Below are 18095 nucleotides of genomic sequence, written 5' to 3'. Positions count from 1 at the left end.
TTCTAATAAACAGGTGGTTATGATATGTGTGGGTGTGTCTTTGTGTCCTGATTGCTTGAATCATTGAGTTACAGCCACTGGGCGTCCTGTTCCAAGCTCTATAATACTTGGTTGATGCATGTCAGCGTATCCCAATTGCGTGGATCGATGCTCACGATATCAATCACTGGAAACAAACACAAGAGGAAGGCAGTGGCTGAGTTAAACTGAAGGTGTTACCCCAAAGTTTTTCTCCCCAGAGTGAGTGAGTGAGTTGGGTTTAACGCTGCTTTTAACAGTATTCCAATTATATCGTGGCGTGTCCGCTTAATGTCGGCGGAAAGTCCGAAGTAATGCAGGTCTCAGACGTTTACCAGTTTGGTGAAACCCACGAGCACAGGTATGGTGCTGACAAACCTAGAAACATAATCGGGGCGAACCGGGTATCGAACCCACAATCATAGGTTTCTGGCATGCCCAAGGGACGCAACTCTCCACAGCAAATCACGGCGCCTTAGACGACTGGGCCCCCCATGCCCCCCACTGCTGCCTGGAGGTTTTGCTATGAGAACCAAAACTGAGGAAGAGTGTTCCATCTGACTTATGAACAATCAAAACATTTATCAATATTTGTTTAATATTATGTATAAAAGTGTGTTATGACAGGAAATGCTCGTAAAATGTGGCAGAGAAATATACGCTAAATATGGTACCTTTTAATCAACCACCTGTCTTCAATTAGTTCCATGGTCCAATGGTTAGAGTGTCTGACTACTGATCGGAGGTTATGGTGCAATTCCCATTATCCATAATGAAAAATTTTGTGTTACATTTTAGAAAATTGGACATTTGAAACACTAAGTTCAAACTTCATCTGGTACTCAACTCACCAGGTCTTACTAGGAAAAAGTAAAACCTTCTACCCAAGAGTAGGTCTTACTAAGGAAATGTAAACCCTCCTAAGACTCTAATCATGCTAATATAAGAGGTTATTGCAAAGAAGCAAGTAACGTCAAAATAATGATAGGTTTATAAGGGCTGCTACGTTATAGCTGGAGATTGCTGACTGGCGTGTTAAGCAACTTTCTGTCACCTCTCGCCTGATATATCACGTACGTTATTGTACTCATTGATAAAGTTATACAAGCTGACTTTGCCAGTAGCTTGGATTCAAGATGTCGATGAAAAGTGTGATGTACATCTCTCTCAGCTGGAGTCCCCAAAGTATATCATTTGGGTAGTGATTTGAAGAGTTGACTTGGAGTATAGGCCCATATCCCAGATCGACTATTACCCTGTCCTTACTTAGAAGTTGTTTTTGCTCAAAGATTGTTTTCTTGTTTTTCATGTCTTAACCATTTTGAATGACAGTGTTATGTATTCAGATGGATGATAATGTCATGACATTGTTTGTGCAGTGTTCAAATACAAGAAGGATAGTGACCAGCGGTTCAGTGAGAAGATCGCCAAGTTCAACTTCCACTCCATCAGGAAGAAGTCCAGCAGGATGCGGGGCCGACTGTCCACAAACCTGGGACTAGGGCTGCAGGTAGGCGGAGGGGGCACACATGGGTGGTGGTGGGTGGGAGGACACATCTCAAGTACTCAGCACATTGGTATGGCAGGGGCCATGAATCTTCCACTGATTGTCCTGATAGAAACTGTGTGTGCACAGCATGTTTAAATTGACCTGAATGAACTAAGATGAACAGAATTTTACCAAATTTTGGATGCAGACTTGTGGCTGAAGTGAGAGACAATGCATGCTGTGAAATTTGATTTTGACTGAATCTGTGTTCAATGACAGTGACATCTGTGTTGCCTTTTTCGTGAATGCTTATTCATATTTGAACAGACCCGAGACGAGAACTTTGAGCGGGAGGAGGTGCGATTCCGACACATAGAGAAGGCTGTGAGAGTCTTCCAGAAGAATGTCTCCATGTACATGGACCACATGCAGGTGGGTATTCTAGCCGTGTTTCACATGATGCTGAGAAATAGTGAGTGAATTTTGTTTTTGCCACAGTCAGCAATAGACATGATAGAGGCCAGCAGAAGGGTTTTTTGTGCTCCAATGTACAGAAAATAATGACTGCTCCAATGTACAGAAAATAATGACTCTTCCTAATGCTTGTTATATTTTGGATGACCCTCCATGTCCTTGTAAATATTTTCATGATCCTCTCTCAACACACCATACACACACACACCACACACCACACACAAACACCCACACACAAACACCCACACACACTCACACACACAGATTGAGTGTTATTCACTGTACATGTTTATACATGTTGTTGTTGACCAGGAGTGTGTCGGGGCAGAGGAGAGTCTGGTAGCGGACATTGTTGACCTGTATGATGGACAACCCTCAGAGGAGGTCAAGATGTACAAGGAAGTCCAGTGCAAGATTGTTGGACCACTGCTGCACACATTTGTGAGTAGAGATCATTAGATGTTTCAATCTGAGGTGAGGTGTGGGTGGTAGCGGGCGAGGGTCAGGGTGTGTGTGTGGGCACGTGCTTGAGCTTGTCTGGAACAATGCTGGTTTTATGTTGCTAGCCCACTGACATGTTGCAGGGAAGGGTAACAACAATTACCATCCTTTAATGTCTTTTGGTATGACATGGCCGTGAATCTTACCACTGACTTTCCGCTGTCAGTAGTTTTTTAAGAAATGGGCTGTTGTATGCTAAGTTACTATATCCCTGTGGGGAAATCAGAGACAGAATATAGATCTGCAGTACAGGCGTATTCAAATATCAAAGGCAAGTAAACTTAAATTTTCAACTTGTCCTGCTGAATAAGAGAAAGAAAGAAAACTTTAATTTGAACAACAAAACTTTATTAACTGAAGCAACAGATAAAGGAAGATGCGCAGTTCCTCATGTTTATCATAAGAGCCAACTATGTCCGACTCTGTGGCTTGGCTGAAGGTGTTCATGTTATCAACCACTTGTTTGCCTGGCCCAGACTAGATAACTGACAACTGATATAGCTGGAGTATTGCTGCAGTGAAAAATAACAAACAAGATCAGAAATATTTTTACAAGATTAATGCATCAAACTTGTATTTTAAATCTATGGAAATGTCAGAGTAGGTTGTGGAATGTGATGTTAGCCGTTCTGACATTACAGTGTCATATGAACCTTTGAGCTTGCATGTTCTTTTCTAAGTATACATGATAAATAACGATTAAAGGACAAGTTCACAAGGATTCATTCTCTTAGCCTATTCGTCTTTCACCTAAATGTGCAGTGCACCCCTCATGAAAGAAAGTCTTATCTCAAGACAATGCTATTGATCAGCCTACTTTATGCTACACAGAGATGCACTGTGGAGGAACAAGTCCTCGTCCCACTGAGTCAACTCATACAGATGTTTGATGGACCCAACAATGTTATAGAGAAGAGGTTTGACAAGATGTTGGACTACGACAGTCAGTTCAGGAAGGCGAAGGACAACGAGAAGGTATGGGAAGCCGTGGCAGATGTATGAGTGATGATGACAGATGTAGTGGGAATTACTGTTGGGGCGGTTATGTCCACAAGTTTATCATATAAAGATTCGTGCTTTCGTTGTGAAACTAATCCAATAAATTTGGCATCATGATCCGATAAGTATGCAAATAAGGTTGGCCAGCAGGAACTACTTTCAAGATCCATGCATTGAAGCAGTGCCTCCTTTCTCCGTAAGGTGTGGACTTAAGCTGCATAGATTGGGGTTTCCCAACGTGTCACCCTGCAAATCATTGGGCACTACACTGTTAAATTTTGTGCTTCCACAGTTTCCAAAGCTCCTTTTTCGAGTGAAATTAAAAAATCCATCTTATTGTTAAAAATCCATTAGTATAAGAATGACATTGACATTATTACCCTTGTGTGATTCCATATCATAAGTATATTAAAAGTGTGTATTTTCATTCATAATGTATGATATTTACTCTATGGAAACACACTTGGGTAATAACCTCTATTTATATGTGTTGCGTTGGTGAATCAGATCAAAAGATGAATATTTTCAGCATGAGAGATGTGTAAAATTTCTTTTCAAGTTGACCTCTTTCAGGACTTTCTGCAGGATTAGCTGAGTAGTGAAACCTGTGTTGAGATGTTAACAATGTTAAACGTGTATTATGTCAACAGGGGTATAGAGCACATGTAATCATTTTTACACATGTGTTTGTATGGATTTTGATTGACTTGTTTAGTTTAGGTCATCTGGATTATCATTGTCAATGTTCCGCAGTGAATCTGCAGAAATGTGCTCATCTGAAACCATGTCAGATAATTATCAACCATGTCAGATATGTAGATTAGAAGTCATTTATTTTATTTAGGGTTGAAAACTGTTTGTGTGTAGTGACTGTACATGTTGTGTTGTTGTGTTTGTTTAGAATGATGCCCTGCAGACAGCCAAGAATGACTACGAGGCCATGAATGCTCAGCTCCTGGATGAGCTGCCCAAACTGTTTGGTCTGGCGTTCCAGATGCTCACAGACTGTATGGGGGCTTTCACCAAGGCTCAGAAGACCTTCACAGACCAGACTCTCAAAGCAACGTACACACTTGTGCAGGTGGGCAGTTAAGCCAAATAAATAATAATGTGACCCACAGATGACATCGGCAGAGATCTGGGGATTCTGAGTAAGAATTTTGGTTCCCAGCAGCTAGGTGGTCAGACTCAGTGACTTGGTTGACTGCATGTCATCATATCCCAATTGCTCATGATGTTAATCACTTGATTGTCTAACCCAGACATGATTATCTACAGACTGACTGTTATAAAACTGGAACATTGCTGAGTGCTACGTTAAACAACAAACATAGGGTGGCACATAGGTAGTGGTTGAAGTGTTAGCTCATCAGCACCTGTACCCAGTTTGATTCCCCATGGATACGATGTGTAAGATCTGTCTTTGTTGACCCCTGCTGGATTGCTGGGTGATGAAGATTAAAACACTGCTGACGAACAAACACCAAAAGTATGTCATTATCCTATATTTTTGCATATTTTGTCACGAATGATTGCATACGCACAACATTAAGGGTTTTTTTAATGTTTAGGGGTTAGGGTTAGTGTTAGGGTTAAATCCTCCTGTAACAAAAATAGTCACCATTTGAAGGATTGCTTTATCCAGAGCATGTTATTGGTGATTTCAGTTGCCGCTGCTGTTGAGTTCTGATGCTGGTGTGATAGAGACATTCAACATGAACCACACCACAGCTCTAGACAAGGTCTCCGCTCTCATGTTCATCCCTCGGGGGTTCAATCCCAAGATGGACTCACTGAAGCTGGACAAGAAACAGAAGAGGATGTCAGTTGACCAGGGCAGTGCTGGCCGGACAGTGGTAGGTCTTCCTTTGTGTTATTGGATTGTAGGAAATAGTTGACAAGGGTAGTGCCTTCCAGACAGTGGTAGGTTCTCGTTTGTGCTATTGGATTGGTGGAAATAGTGGACCAGTGCTTGATGGACAATGGCTGGTCTTCCTTTGTACTCTTGGAGTGTTGGAAATAGTGGACCAGTGCTTGATGGACAATGGCTGGTCTTCCTTTGTGCTCTTGGAATGTTGGAAATGGTTGACCAGTGTTGGATGGACAGTGGTAGTTCTTCCTTTGTGCTATTGGAGTGTTGGAAATGGTTGACCCGTGTTGGATTGACATTGGTTGGTCTTCCTTTATGCTATTGGATTGTTGGAAATAGTTGCACAAAGTTGGATGGACAGTGGTAGGTCTTCCTTTGTGCTCTTGCAGTGTTGGAAATAGTTGACCCGTGTTGGATTGACATTGGTAGGTCTTCCTTTGTGCTATTGGATTGTTGGAAATAGTTGACAAGGGCAGTGCTGGCCAGGCAATGGCAGGTCTTCTGTTGTGTTGTAGAATGTAGGAAGTAGAGGAATTCGGTGCTGAAAGAGTTTGTTGTGTTGTAGATTGTAGGAAGTAGAGGAATTCAGTGTTGAAAGAGTCTGTTGTGTTGTAGATTGTAGGAAGTAGAGGAATTCGGTGTTGAAAGAGTTTTTTGTGTTGTAGATTGTAGGAAATAGAGGAATTCGGTGTTGAAAGGGTTTGTTGTGTTGTAGATTGTAGGAAATAGAGGAATTCAGTGTTGAAAGAGTTTGTTGTGTTGGCAGCCTGCAGCCGGGTCCAGCAGCCCCCAGAGTGACAGCCAGCGTGTGTATCTCCGTCAAATCTACCCTGAAGCCAAGCTCCATCGTGTCGGCTACACATATGCTGCCCTCGACCTCATGGACTTGTCCTTGAATGAAGGGGTCATGGTGGGGGTCATCAAGGACCAGGACCCCATGGGCAACAAGGACAAGTGGTTTGTTGACGATGGAGGTCAGTGAGATTTTTAGAACAACAGAAGTAAACATTCTGTCTTGGTTCCTCGCTCAATTTATAGATATATATCTGGTTGTTTTCATTCCCTGTAAACAGTTTTATTTTTGAGTTATCAGTAAATTTATGTGATGACAGTTAGTCTGCATCAAGGATTGTTTGACAGCATAAAATATATATGCCTTCTTTGATATTCTGAGGCAAAAATATACATATACTTGTTCTCGATTACAGTGCAAAAAGGTTTTGTACCAAAGAAGATCCTGTCTCCCTGGGCAGGTGAAGTAGCAGGGGGAGGAGTGGGTGGTACAGGTTCCTCCCCCTCAGGTAGTCTCAACAGTCTGATGATGGAGGAGGGCCTGGAGGGCCTCGGTAACGACACCATGTCTGACATCATCTCTCTGTCGTCCACTGCTAGTCAGGCACCAGTCTACCCAAGTCTTACCCCAGAACCAGTCCCAGAGGCATCACCTGAGCAGGTAAAGAGGACAATATCACAAAGAGTGATACCCCTATTTAGTGCCAAAAGATTCCACATGGGGATTCTGGGTTAGAATAGGGCCTTAGCAACCTATGGTGGTCGTAAGAGGCAACTTTATAGATAAGGTGTTCTAGTTTAGTGACATGGTTGAAGTGTGTCATCATACCCCGACGACATGGATTGTTATCATGATATCAATCACTGAATTTACAGACCTTGATCATGTAAGTGCAGCATTAAACAACAAACAAACAAACAAACAAACAAACAAACAAACAGCCTGAATAGGTTCCCATCAGAATGAAAATAAAAGAATGATGAGTTACCAGTCCTGGTCCCTGTCATAAGCTTTTAAAACCCTCCGCCCAGAGTGTGGAAGGTCCGGGGTTCGATCCCCGACCGCGTCATACCAAAAGACGTTAAAAAATGGTACTTGTTGTTACCCTGTCTGGCGCTCGGCATTAAGGGGCTAAAACAGTCCGGACTAGTACAAGCGCACGCACACACACACACACACACACACACACACACACACACACACGTCCCTATATAAGTGCAATAATCTTGGACGCGACGTTAAACCCCATTTCACCTCACCTCACCTTGTAAAAAACCCATTGACAACAGTCATTCTTCTGAGGGTTTTCTGCATGTTTGAAACATTTTGTGAAAGCAGATCTTTAAATCAAACACTATGAATACCAGCTTGTTCATGCCAGGTTCAGGGAATGTCACACCCCAGTAACTCTGTCCTGTTCTTGTCTGTTGCAGTATTACTATGCAGAGTTTGCCTTCCAGTCCCGTGGTGCAAGTGAAGTGTCCATGTTTGAGGGTCAAGTGGTCACTGTGATAGCCAAAGCTGACCAAGAGGGGAACACCGAGTGGTGGTTGGTTGATGCGGATGGTAAGCGTGGTTATGCACCAGCCAACTACCTGAGGCCGATGTCATAGCACATGGCGTCATAGACAGAGAGAGCCATGCAATACAAAGATACGAGCAGCTGTTATCAATGTGAGACACAATGCTTCATCAGAAGAAGAGATCAACTTGCACCTCTATGATGTTCAAGCCTGGTATGGATCAGGTCTTTGAAATTGACAAGTGATGGTCAAGTGAGCGATGGTCCCAGGTCAAGAACTGGTCAGACGAGCAGAGAGTTGAGGTGACCTTGAGGTGTCCTTGAGGTGCTGCAACTGTGTCAGGGTAGAATGTAACCTGAGTTCCTGTGGATTGGTTAAGATTCAGGTCACACGTCTATGGACAAGGACAAGAAGACCAGCAGTGCGATGTGTAGCTGGTACAGGGGAACAGTGTTACTTAATGGGTCACTGATGGCCTGGCCACACGTCTGTCATGATGGACAAGAGTTCCAGCAGTGTGATGTGGGCTGGTACAGGGGAACAGTGTTACTGAATGGGTCATTGACGGCAAGGTTCTTTTTAGAAAACAGTTAAGTGTACACTGCAATGCACCCAGTGCCACAACACCTCTTCTCCGTACCTAGGCTCACCTGCTAATCAAGTGATCTGTGAAGGTTTAAATTTAAGAACAGTATGTGTTGACAGAAAGGTTTCAACTGTTGTTCCGCAGAGGGAATTATCAACCATGTTTACCAGTAAAAATACTTCTTTCAACATGTTCAATTGAGAATTGTAGTAACATTTGAAATTCATGCAAGTTCGCAAGCCCAAGGCTGCTAAATTGTGCTGAGGACAAGTAAGAATCCAATGATGGTAGTCTTCAAGGCTGAGAGCATTTGGGGGCTTTAATTATGAAACAGTTACCAGTTTTGCTACAAATTGGAGCTGAATTAAACTGACGGAAACTGTAAACTAAGTAACCATTGTCTTGTTCAATCTTGTTTACCAGTGTAAATAGATTTACTCTAGTCATCTGGACTATTTTTAAGATTATGGAATTTCTAAGGCTCACTTTATGTGACATAGTAGACACCACTAAATGCAGGTAGACTACAGTGTGTATTCATTGTGCCTGGTACTATTCTTGAAAGTACCCAAGTCCTGTTCAGTGACAGTGGTCATGAAAATGTATAAATGACATTTATTTTCAAATTTCTTCCATAGAATTTATTAAGACAAGTGATGGTCAAATATATTGCTCACTGTTGATGAACATTGTTAATTTGGATACTGCATGCACATCACACTTGATCGCAAGCAGCTTGAAGGTTGGGTATTTAGTTGGCATTTGATGTGAGACTCTAGATGTGGTTATAGCCGACAAAGTGTCAGGTGGTCACTGAGGCTAGATTTTGATGACTCACCGGCTTTGCTGTGGAATGTTTGTAAAACAGCATTGTTATGCATGCATGTCGGGGGTCCTGATGGAGAGTATCGGGGATCCTGTTGGAGGTCCTGATGGAGAGTATGGGGAATCCTGTAGGAGGTCCTGATGGAGAGTATGGGGGATCCTGATGGAGAGTATGGGGGATCCTGTTGGAGGTCATAATGGAGAGTATGGGGGATCCTGTTGGAGAATATGGGGGATCCCGTTGGAGGTCCTGATGGAGAAGTAGGGGATCCAGTTGGAGGTCATGATGGAGAGTATGGGGGATCCTGTTGGAGGTCATGATGAAGAGTATGGGGGATCCTGTTGGAGGTCATGATGGAGAGTATGGGGGATCCTGTTGGAGGTCATGATGGAGAGTATGGGGGATCCTGTTGGAGGTCATGATGGAGAGTATGGGGGATCCTGTTGGAGAATATGGGGGATCCCGTTGGAGGTCCTGATGGAGAAGTAGGGGATCCAGTTGGAGGTTATGATGGAGAGTATGGGGGATCCTGTTGAAGAATATGGGGGATCCCGTTGGAGGTCCTGATGGAGAAGTAGGGGATCCAGTTGGGAGGTCATGATGGAGAGTATGAGGGATCCTTATGGAGAATATGAGGGATCGTGTTGGAGGGTACTGATGGGGGTCCTGATTCTTACAAATACAAAGCTTATCATAGGCTTATGTGCAATGTAATAAAAATGAAAAATACTAGTTTATTTTCTTACTGTACGGAAGGGTGAGTGTTGTATGTTGAAATAATGGCACTCACAACTACTATGTTTTCAAATCACTATATGATAATATTCTGAGACTGTTAATGATCTATATTTTTCTATGTATGTAATACAAACTAGGATTTGACACTTCTATTAGCTTTAACCTACTTAACTTTAGACATTATTAATCTGTAACTTAAGTATTAAATATAATGTGTATTCAGCATGTTCGATAGTGTTCATTATTTATGTTTTGAGATTCCCTCCTTACTTTGAAGCTTGGATGAAGGTTTTTCTGTGTCTAGCAGTATTAGCACTTCTGTCTGTGATCCTTATGTTTATTAGGGTGTAAAGATTCACCCACGGTTCATTTCATTGTCATGATAATGATACAAGTATTGTATTGAGAGGTCATGTACAGATACAAAAATAAAGTTTCTAGGGGTATATTCATACATACTTTTATTGACTTACAATTACTAAGTATATTTTGCTTGGGTGCAGTGTTCGAAATAAGTGCCTGCCCGTAGGCCTGTGACAGAGAGATCTTGAGATGGGCCAGTAGTTGTATGGGTCCTTCAAGCCTGCTGATAATTTATGTGTCGATTTATTTGTCACAAGAAACTAGAGTGTTTAAAATGAGGGCCTGAAGAGTTTAGTCAGGGCTTGCAGTGTCTTAAGTCTGTGGTTCCTGATGGCAGCCTGAGAAGTTTTCAAACACTAATTGGGTGTCTATAAAATCTCTGTAATCCAGGTAGGATTTTAAATTGAGTTGTGCATTGCCTGTTATTTTGCATTGCAGAATACTGTAATACTTAGGTCTGTATGGGGATATGTATTGCAGTATATGGCCCTTAACTTACTGCTATATTTTCTTCCACTGTCAAAGTGCTCTTGAGTTTAGATCAAAATAGTGTTATATGTCGGCTTTCCCCTTTTTCTTGGGAACAATCTTGTAATTAAGAGGCATGGTAATGCCTACTAATGGGTGTTATTACAGGGACATATAGCTGTGCATGCTTGAAACAAAATTTGTCTGCGATTAACTCTACCTGGAATATCTTTATTTATTAAATTAATAATCCCAAAGAACTTATTCACATATTTCCTCAATATACCAACCCATTCATATCGTATCACAATACATATTATTGCAGGGTTGTATCCCAGGTTGCCAATGTCCCAGGAATAGTACTCATTCTGGGCCGGGCTGGAATAAACCGAGGTATGCCATGCTTGTCAGAAGACCTCAGTGAGGTGAAGATCGGGTGGTCAGACTCGGTGACTTTGCTGACTTAGTGTGTCATTGTACCCCAACGGCGTGGATCAGTGTTCACAATATTAATCACTGGATTATCTGATCCAGGCAGGATTATTCACTGGCTGCATCCTATAGCTGTTGCTGAGTTTGGCTTTCCACAACCAACAAATCAGGCTCGGTGACTTGGCTGATCGGATGCCATCATGCAACAAGGCATGGATCATTGTTCATGCTTTCAGTCACTAGTTTGTCTGGTCCAGACTTGACTGTTTACAAGCTAGGTGTTATGGCTGGAATATTGCAGATGTGTTAAGTTAGGATGACAGAAGTTTACTTATTCTCTTTGATAATGGAATATGTCTCGTTTACCTGACACGGGTAGTGCAATTATTTATCTTCCCATGTATCGGATGATGACACTACTGTCGAGCAGTGTAATGTTTGTGATGGAGTGTTTGTTGCAGAACTAATCTTCACATATGATAGTGTAGTGAACATTCTCAATTTTTATATCATGATAGTAAAATGATAAGGTGCTACACTTAGCCAACTGTACTGTTTTACAGTTCATAGTTAACTGTAGTGAGTTTTGTCAGGTGATGTGTATTTATTTGAATCAGTGTCATTGATTTCTTCAAAACTAATGCTATCTTATAAGCATAACATTATAACATGTCCTATAGAACATGGATGTGTCATATACAAAACTTTTTTTTTCACCTGACTTAAATATGTAAAAAGATTACTTAAAAAAGAAAATTTATAAAAATAGTTCTTACTTATAACAATGAACTCTTTGAGCACAATCATCATTTATAAATTCAAGCATGTATTTTGAAATTGGGCTTTAAGTCTTAGCATTACTGTCAACTTATCTTCATCATCAATTCATCTTTGGCTTAAATTCCTGTAAAGTATTAACAGTGCCTATTATTTTGAATAAACATTGAACAGTCAATCTTCACAAATTTGATTCCTAGTCCATTGTATTTGGTTCACCATCCTGGACCCCATTCCACAAAGCCATCTTAGTACTAAGACAATCATAACTTCCATTCTGACTTACGACTACCATGAGTTACAAACAGCTAGCTACAACTACACAGTGTAGTGGCCATATGGATTCACAGGCGATGTAGGATTGTAGTGTATAAAAACATTACTCGTAACTCCCCTTCCCACTTAAGACAGCTGTGTGGAATGGAGCCTGGGCTCACTTGCACAAAGCGAGTTTAACGCTAAGATCATCTTAACTCTCATGCTTAACATAGGCTTACAATAGTCATAGCGCTAAGATCGCTTTGTGCGAGTGGGCCCTGCTAACCTATATGTATTGGAATCCTCTATAGATATAGCCTAGTATTAATGTATGGTCTTGTAGTACCAGCATGTCTTGTATTCAGGGTATTCTTGATTTTACCTACTGCCACAGCCTCATTTCACAAAACAATCTTAGCACTAAGACAATCGCAACTCCAATACTTTAACATAGACTTACGACAATTGTAGCGCTAAGATCACCTTCTAGAACAGGGCCTGGGTCCCATTCCACAAAGTGAACATAGCGCTAAGGCTATTGTAAGCCCATATTAAAGTATGGGAGTTACGATCATCTTAGCGCTAAGATCGCTTCACCTCCTAGCGGCATGTCCCTGTTACATCTTCTTTCTTTATCCATGTGTAATGTGTTTTGGAGTTAGGCATGTTTACAAAGGAAACCAGTCCTGAAATGAATTGTATGCAGTTCAACAGAATATAATGGAATGATTGCTGCTTGTCTCAATCGGATATTTTTATCAAGGTGTTTAGGCCAATATTCGGATTCAGTTCTGCCACAAATTGTCAAATTTCCATAATGGAGTAAAAGGTTTCCAACTTCAGTTTTCTACTGTTTTGTTACCTCAAAGACTATGTTTTACTTGTCGCAAACTTATCTGTGTTTCACTGATAACAGGGCAAAAAAGTACAAATAGGTCATAATACTAGTGTTTATAATTGTAAAATGCCAAAATACCTCCAAAGGATAAGAACTGAGAAAAGGTCCAATTTTTAATTAAATAAAGTTTTTTTCCCTGTTTGCCTGCCACAAGCAGCTAGATTAATCCCTTTTGGTCTGTCTTGTACTTTGCAGTCTGGTTACTAGAACCCTTTTGACTTTTGAAAGTCAGAAAATAGGCATAAAACTTAAGATGCCTTGGGTGCATATTTTGTAACAAGAATCCATTCCGAATTTCTAAATGTGTGTAAGATTGTGAAAACATGTGCTCTGCCAAACAGATGCACCTAGTGGGATAGAAGACATTACTTCTAGAGGCGTCAGTTTTACGATTCTTTGATTTTTGCAATCTCACAGCTCTGTAGCCTCACAATTTGTGTTATGCTGTTTTACACCCAGTGGAATATGTTTCAGCAGATAATCGAGACTATTAGACTGGTTATTCTCTGGCACTGTCATTTTGAATTATATCATTTCATTGATATCAATGAATTATTTTACTTTTTTCAAACAATGCTACTTTCATCATAAATGGATGAATGTATTTATCTGTAGGTTTGTGATATGTCATAACATATACTACAATGTTTCTCAGAATGTTGCTTTTAGAAATTTGCATTAAGGGTCTCTTTTTTGACTTTATCAGTTTTATACATTAGATAGGTTCAAGCTTTGATAGACAGGCATGATTTTGCCTTTGATTTCAACATATTTATTCACAAGAAGTGAACGGTATTGGGGGACAAGTTCTTCCAACTTAGATTGCCCTTTCTCTGCCTTTACCTTTTACTGAAAGGATTCACGTGTGATATCTAAAGCATCAATCAAACTGGAACAGCTGGCAATGAATATTTATTATAAATATCTTTTCATTTCAAATACTGTTACTATCATGACTATTGTGTGTGAAATGTCGCCATTCCGGTTTATGTTTTCAGAGTCTAACCTTTGTTTTGTTTGTCTATGAAGTGTGTATATGACTGAAGTTTTCCATTTGACCTGTCTGGCTTTAGCTGTGTTCCATTTAATCTTTGAGTTGATGTGAATTTATCATTTTTCCTTGATTTGATTATTGTATTTTGTGTTTGTATGCTTTTCTGGAATCCCCAATTATCTTTGTATTCATTTAATGTATGGTTGTCGAGTCTCATGCTATCGAATAGTACCTTTCAATGACATGGAAAGAAGGTAGTGTTCCATTCACTTAATATAAGGAAAATAAATCTGCGAGATATTAAAACGCCATGACGTCAACCGTTCTGAAGCATTGTTTGCAAAACATAGCATGTAATCCCCAAGCTTACTCCGTTCTGCTTGCATTATCCTGAGTCTGCTTCTGCGACCACACCAATGGAGTAGACCCATTAGCAGGTCAGGAAGCGCTTCTTTCCGGGGAATACCCCTGCCTTATTTCTGCAACATGATTGGCTTCATAAGACTAAGGCATTTATGTTGTAATCTAGGCTTTTATAAACATTGGCTTCTAATCCAATCAAGCTGGCAATTAGTATTTTGTAACTGATCCATGGGAAGCTTTCTCTTCAATTTGCCTCTGATAAATACCTGACCAAAGCCAGTATATTCTTCTTTCAGTGGCGTTTAGAAGTTGGTGTGATGAAGAAAGACAAGTTCTATGGATGTAATAAAGAAGTTGTTCATCCATAGAACTTGGCTTTCTTCAGTATAATCTGCACAGCAGTTTGGTTGTCGGCCTGCTGTGCGGACCTCTATTGTTTTGGTTTCAAAATTGAATCGTGCATGAACTAAAGGTGTGATGTCACATTTGGAAATGATTTCATGCATGATTTAAAGACACCCAGAACTATCGACGTCCTGGCGCTTTTATGAAAATGACGCGAAAACAGCATGTTGAAAGTATTGCAGATTTTGTCATCAGGGTACATTTCTTTGTATAAAAAAAAGAAAATCCTTTGTATATTTAGGTTAGGATTGTTGGAAGTATTATCTCCATATTTTGTAATATCTGTATATATACGACGCTGTTATATTGCAATGCAAGACAACTTGCTGCAGGCAGCATTGTATAATTGTGTTAGCATACATGGTATGTTGTTTTGAATTTACCATATTACTTATAATAATTATATTCTATGTATATTGTTTGTTTGTGTGGTACAATATATATGTATTTGTTAATGAACTAACATCATGGATTGTAAATTGCTGAATAGCGAAGAATATCTTTATGGTTATTAGATTTATTTAGTTTAATTCGTATTTGTTTTTGACCCCTTCCCAAATGTTTTTTAAATGGTAGGTGGTTCCCCCAAAGCGTTACAAGTTCCATGATGATGAGAAATAAGAGATGATTTACTGCAGTGGTTTGATCTTCAAACAACTTGCAATAACAGCATGTCAGGACATCGTGAACCTGATCAAGTGGAGGATGTTCCAGGATGTGTTTAGTGCAGTACCAGTGAAGGCTATCTACTTGTGTGATATTTTCTGAGCTCAGATCATGACTTTTGTCGATAGGAAGCACCTAAGTCTGTACATGTCAGGGAAGGCTGCAGTTATTTTTTTGTTGTGGAAGATTGTCATTAATTACATGGAACTAGATGATGTGATGCATCTCCACAAGTTATCATTAGGACTAAACTATGTGTCGGTCACTGGATTGTCTGGTTGCTAGGTCATTTATAGACAGTTGTCGTATAGTTTGAATATTGCTTAGGACAGCATTAAATAACAAACAACCAAAAAACATATGCTAGGTTATGGCTGATCAAACAATAAGAAGTGCTTCTGAGATAAGAATATGGTCTGTTGATGGCAGCCTTGAATTTCAATGTGAGACAATTTGTTACCTTGTAAAAAATATTCACTTGTGCAGAGAGTGATGGGAACCACTTTTGTATTCTCTGAACAAGAGCTAGTTCCTCTTAACCTGACAAATCCTCAGATCTAGCATCGTCAGTACTTTTTGTACTCTATATTCCTACATCCCTTGGAACACATATGGCCGATGTTCTGTGTAGACAAGGGCTGGTTCCAATGAGTGGGAAACCAGTGAGTGCTTAGTCCTATATTTCTTGTGCAACATGTGTCTAGCCTTGCAGCCATCTGCTCCAGACATTTCATGCACAGAGTACGACTCTTTTGACAGCCTCATTTATTCCTTGACTCATCTACCTGAGGCAAGGGAGTTAACTGACTGAATATGTCCAGTCTTGCCAAACTAGGCTGGAATTTCTGGGTCCGATCGTAGCGCAACCAGTGGCCATTACGAGTTACGTCCCTCTTCTTGACCAATCAGATCCCACCTCTCATATCAATGCATTTGCTTCAAACAAAATTTGGTGGTGCCCAGTGAAGACAATCTGATCGATAATCAAGATCTATGTTGTACTAAAAAGGGTCTTACTTCATGAAGTGCATCAAATCATGTGAACACCTTGATTAGAAACATGAAAAGATTTGGAAATTATAACACCAAGTTGACGTTTTGCAAATCCTGCAATCGACCAAAATCTGCACAGCAATTTATGAACTGTATGTTGATTTTGTTATGCGATTTTGATTGGACTAAGCATAGACACATTAATTTCAGCCAAAACATAACTCCATAATTCCAGCCTAGTTCAGCAAGGGTGAAAACTGGGCTTTCAAAGTCAGTTGACTCCCTTGCCTCGGGAATTTGTGCTGGACTTGAAATAGACACACGTCACTACTACGCTGTGTTTCAGCCATATGTTTTCAGGAGTGATGGAGGAACTGCATGGTATTTGGATATAAACCTTCCTTGTTTTGTTTGATTGATGGTGCAATGCAAAAAGGGATGCAAAAAGTTGCTCAATGACTGCATAATGTTTAAAGGTATGGACTGATGGTTATGTTATGACGATGAATTGGGAGTACATGTTTGTTTTGGTAAGTGCACTTATGAATTGTATATCTTTATTGTTCCAATTATTGCTGTAATCCACTTTGTCAATAATTAACAAGTTTACTTAACATCAATTAATAATCATTCACATTTTGGTTTCGCTCATCATGCCGAAGACCCGGGTTCGATTCCCGACATGGGTACAATGTGTGAAGCCCATTTCTGGTGTCCTGCCGTGATATTGCTGGAATATTGCTAAAAGCGGCGTAAAACCAAACTCACTCACTCACAATTTGGTAATGTGTGAAGTACTGATGGCTTCACTTTAGGTGTTTTAAGGGTGATGATTACATTAAAATTGTACACAGGGCATATGAAGCACTGGCCACAGCAAGAACATAGACATGTAGTCATTATGGGGAGATCATGTCCTTACATTTTACATTTGAAACAAAATAAATGTGTACTAGATTTTATTCAATTGAGGAAAAACAGGAAATTGTAAAGAAATATATGTATTTTTGTAAATAATCGTTAAGTAAACTACTTTATGGGTAAGTCCATGTTTTATTAAGTGAAGCGTGGCTTCAGGATCCCCAGTTGTTATATCAACTCTTCTTGTGGGTAAGACAATGTAATGATGTGTTACTGAATGTAAAAAAAAACTGCTGATAAATGTGGTGCTTCTTTTGTGCTATTTCCTTCCATACCTGTGTATATGACTGTAGTGAACACCACACAAATGACATTGAATGCCATTTCTAAGCATGTTCTTAAACATGTTCGGTGGAAAATGAAGTTTTGAAATGAAACCTTATTACTGAGAATTTTAATCATTAGAATTGCTTCCCCCGTTGTTATTGTTTCTACTATACCCATAGGTAAACAAGTACCATGTGTTGTCAGGATGTAGACTGCTTGACATTAGAAACCTGACAGTTTTTCCTGAATATTACCAAGTTCTAAGTTACTCTTTTTAAAGAACTTCAGTAGCATTCTGAAAAAGTGGAATATATTTTGTGTATATGACCTCACAATTTTAATCATGCACTATAGGTGAGCTTCAGTACCTCTTTACATAATGCTTTCATGGACTGACAATGTCTGTGTACTGTCCCCTTCCATCCTCCAGTGATTCTATGCATATCTTTATTGTTGGTGTAAAGTGTACATTA

The 18095-nt window shown here is 40.1% G+C and overlaps 1 protein-coding gene across 3 annotated transcripts in view; it reads left to right on the top strand.

The window, feature by feature from the left end:
- LOC139462541 (dynamin-binding protein-like) overlaps positions 1-15971 on the top strand; it is a 52619-nt gene extending 36648 nt beyond the window's left edge. For 2 of the 3 annotated variants that reach the window (XM_071244347.1, XM_071244346.1), the window contains exons 11-19: positions 1398-1528; positions 1835-1939; positions 2294-2422; positions 3314-3457; positions 4383-4562; positions 5149-5337; positions 6118-6325; positions 6560-6804; positions 7578-15971. In XM_071244347.1, coding sequence (XP_071100448.1) covers positions 1398-1528; positions 1835-1939; positions 2294-2422; positions 3314-3457; positions 4383-4562; positions 5149-5337; positions 6118-6325; positions 6560-6804; positions 7578-7757 — 1511 coding nt within the window. In that variant the 3' untranslated portion in view covers positions 7758-15971. The remainder of the gene's footprint in view (positions 1-1397; positions 1529-1834; positions 1940-2293; positions 2423-3313; positions 3458-4382; positions 4563-5148; positions 5338-6117; positions 6326-6559; positions 6805-7577) is intronic. The other variant, XR_011653035.1, reaches the window with a different exon arrangement.
- The last annotated feature ends 2124 nt before the right edge of the window (positions 15972-18095 follow it).

This window comes from Haliotis cracherodii, unplaced genomic scaffold (genome assembly GCF_022045235.1).
Source record: "Haliotis cracherodii isolate W230 unplaced genomic scaffold, xgHalCrac1.p SCAF_15, whole genome shotgun sequence".
NCBI classification, from domain to species: domain Eukaryota; kingdom Metazoa; phylum Mollusca; class Gastropoda; order Lepetellida; family Haliotidae; genus Haliotis; species Haliotis cracherodii.
The sequence above is the reverse complement of the archived record's forward strand: the minus strand, read 5'-3'. Positions and strand labels throughout refer to the sequence as shown.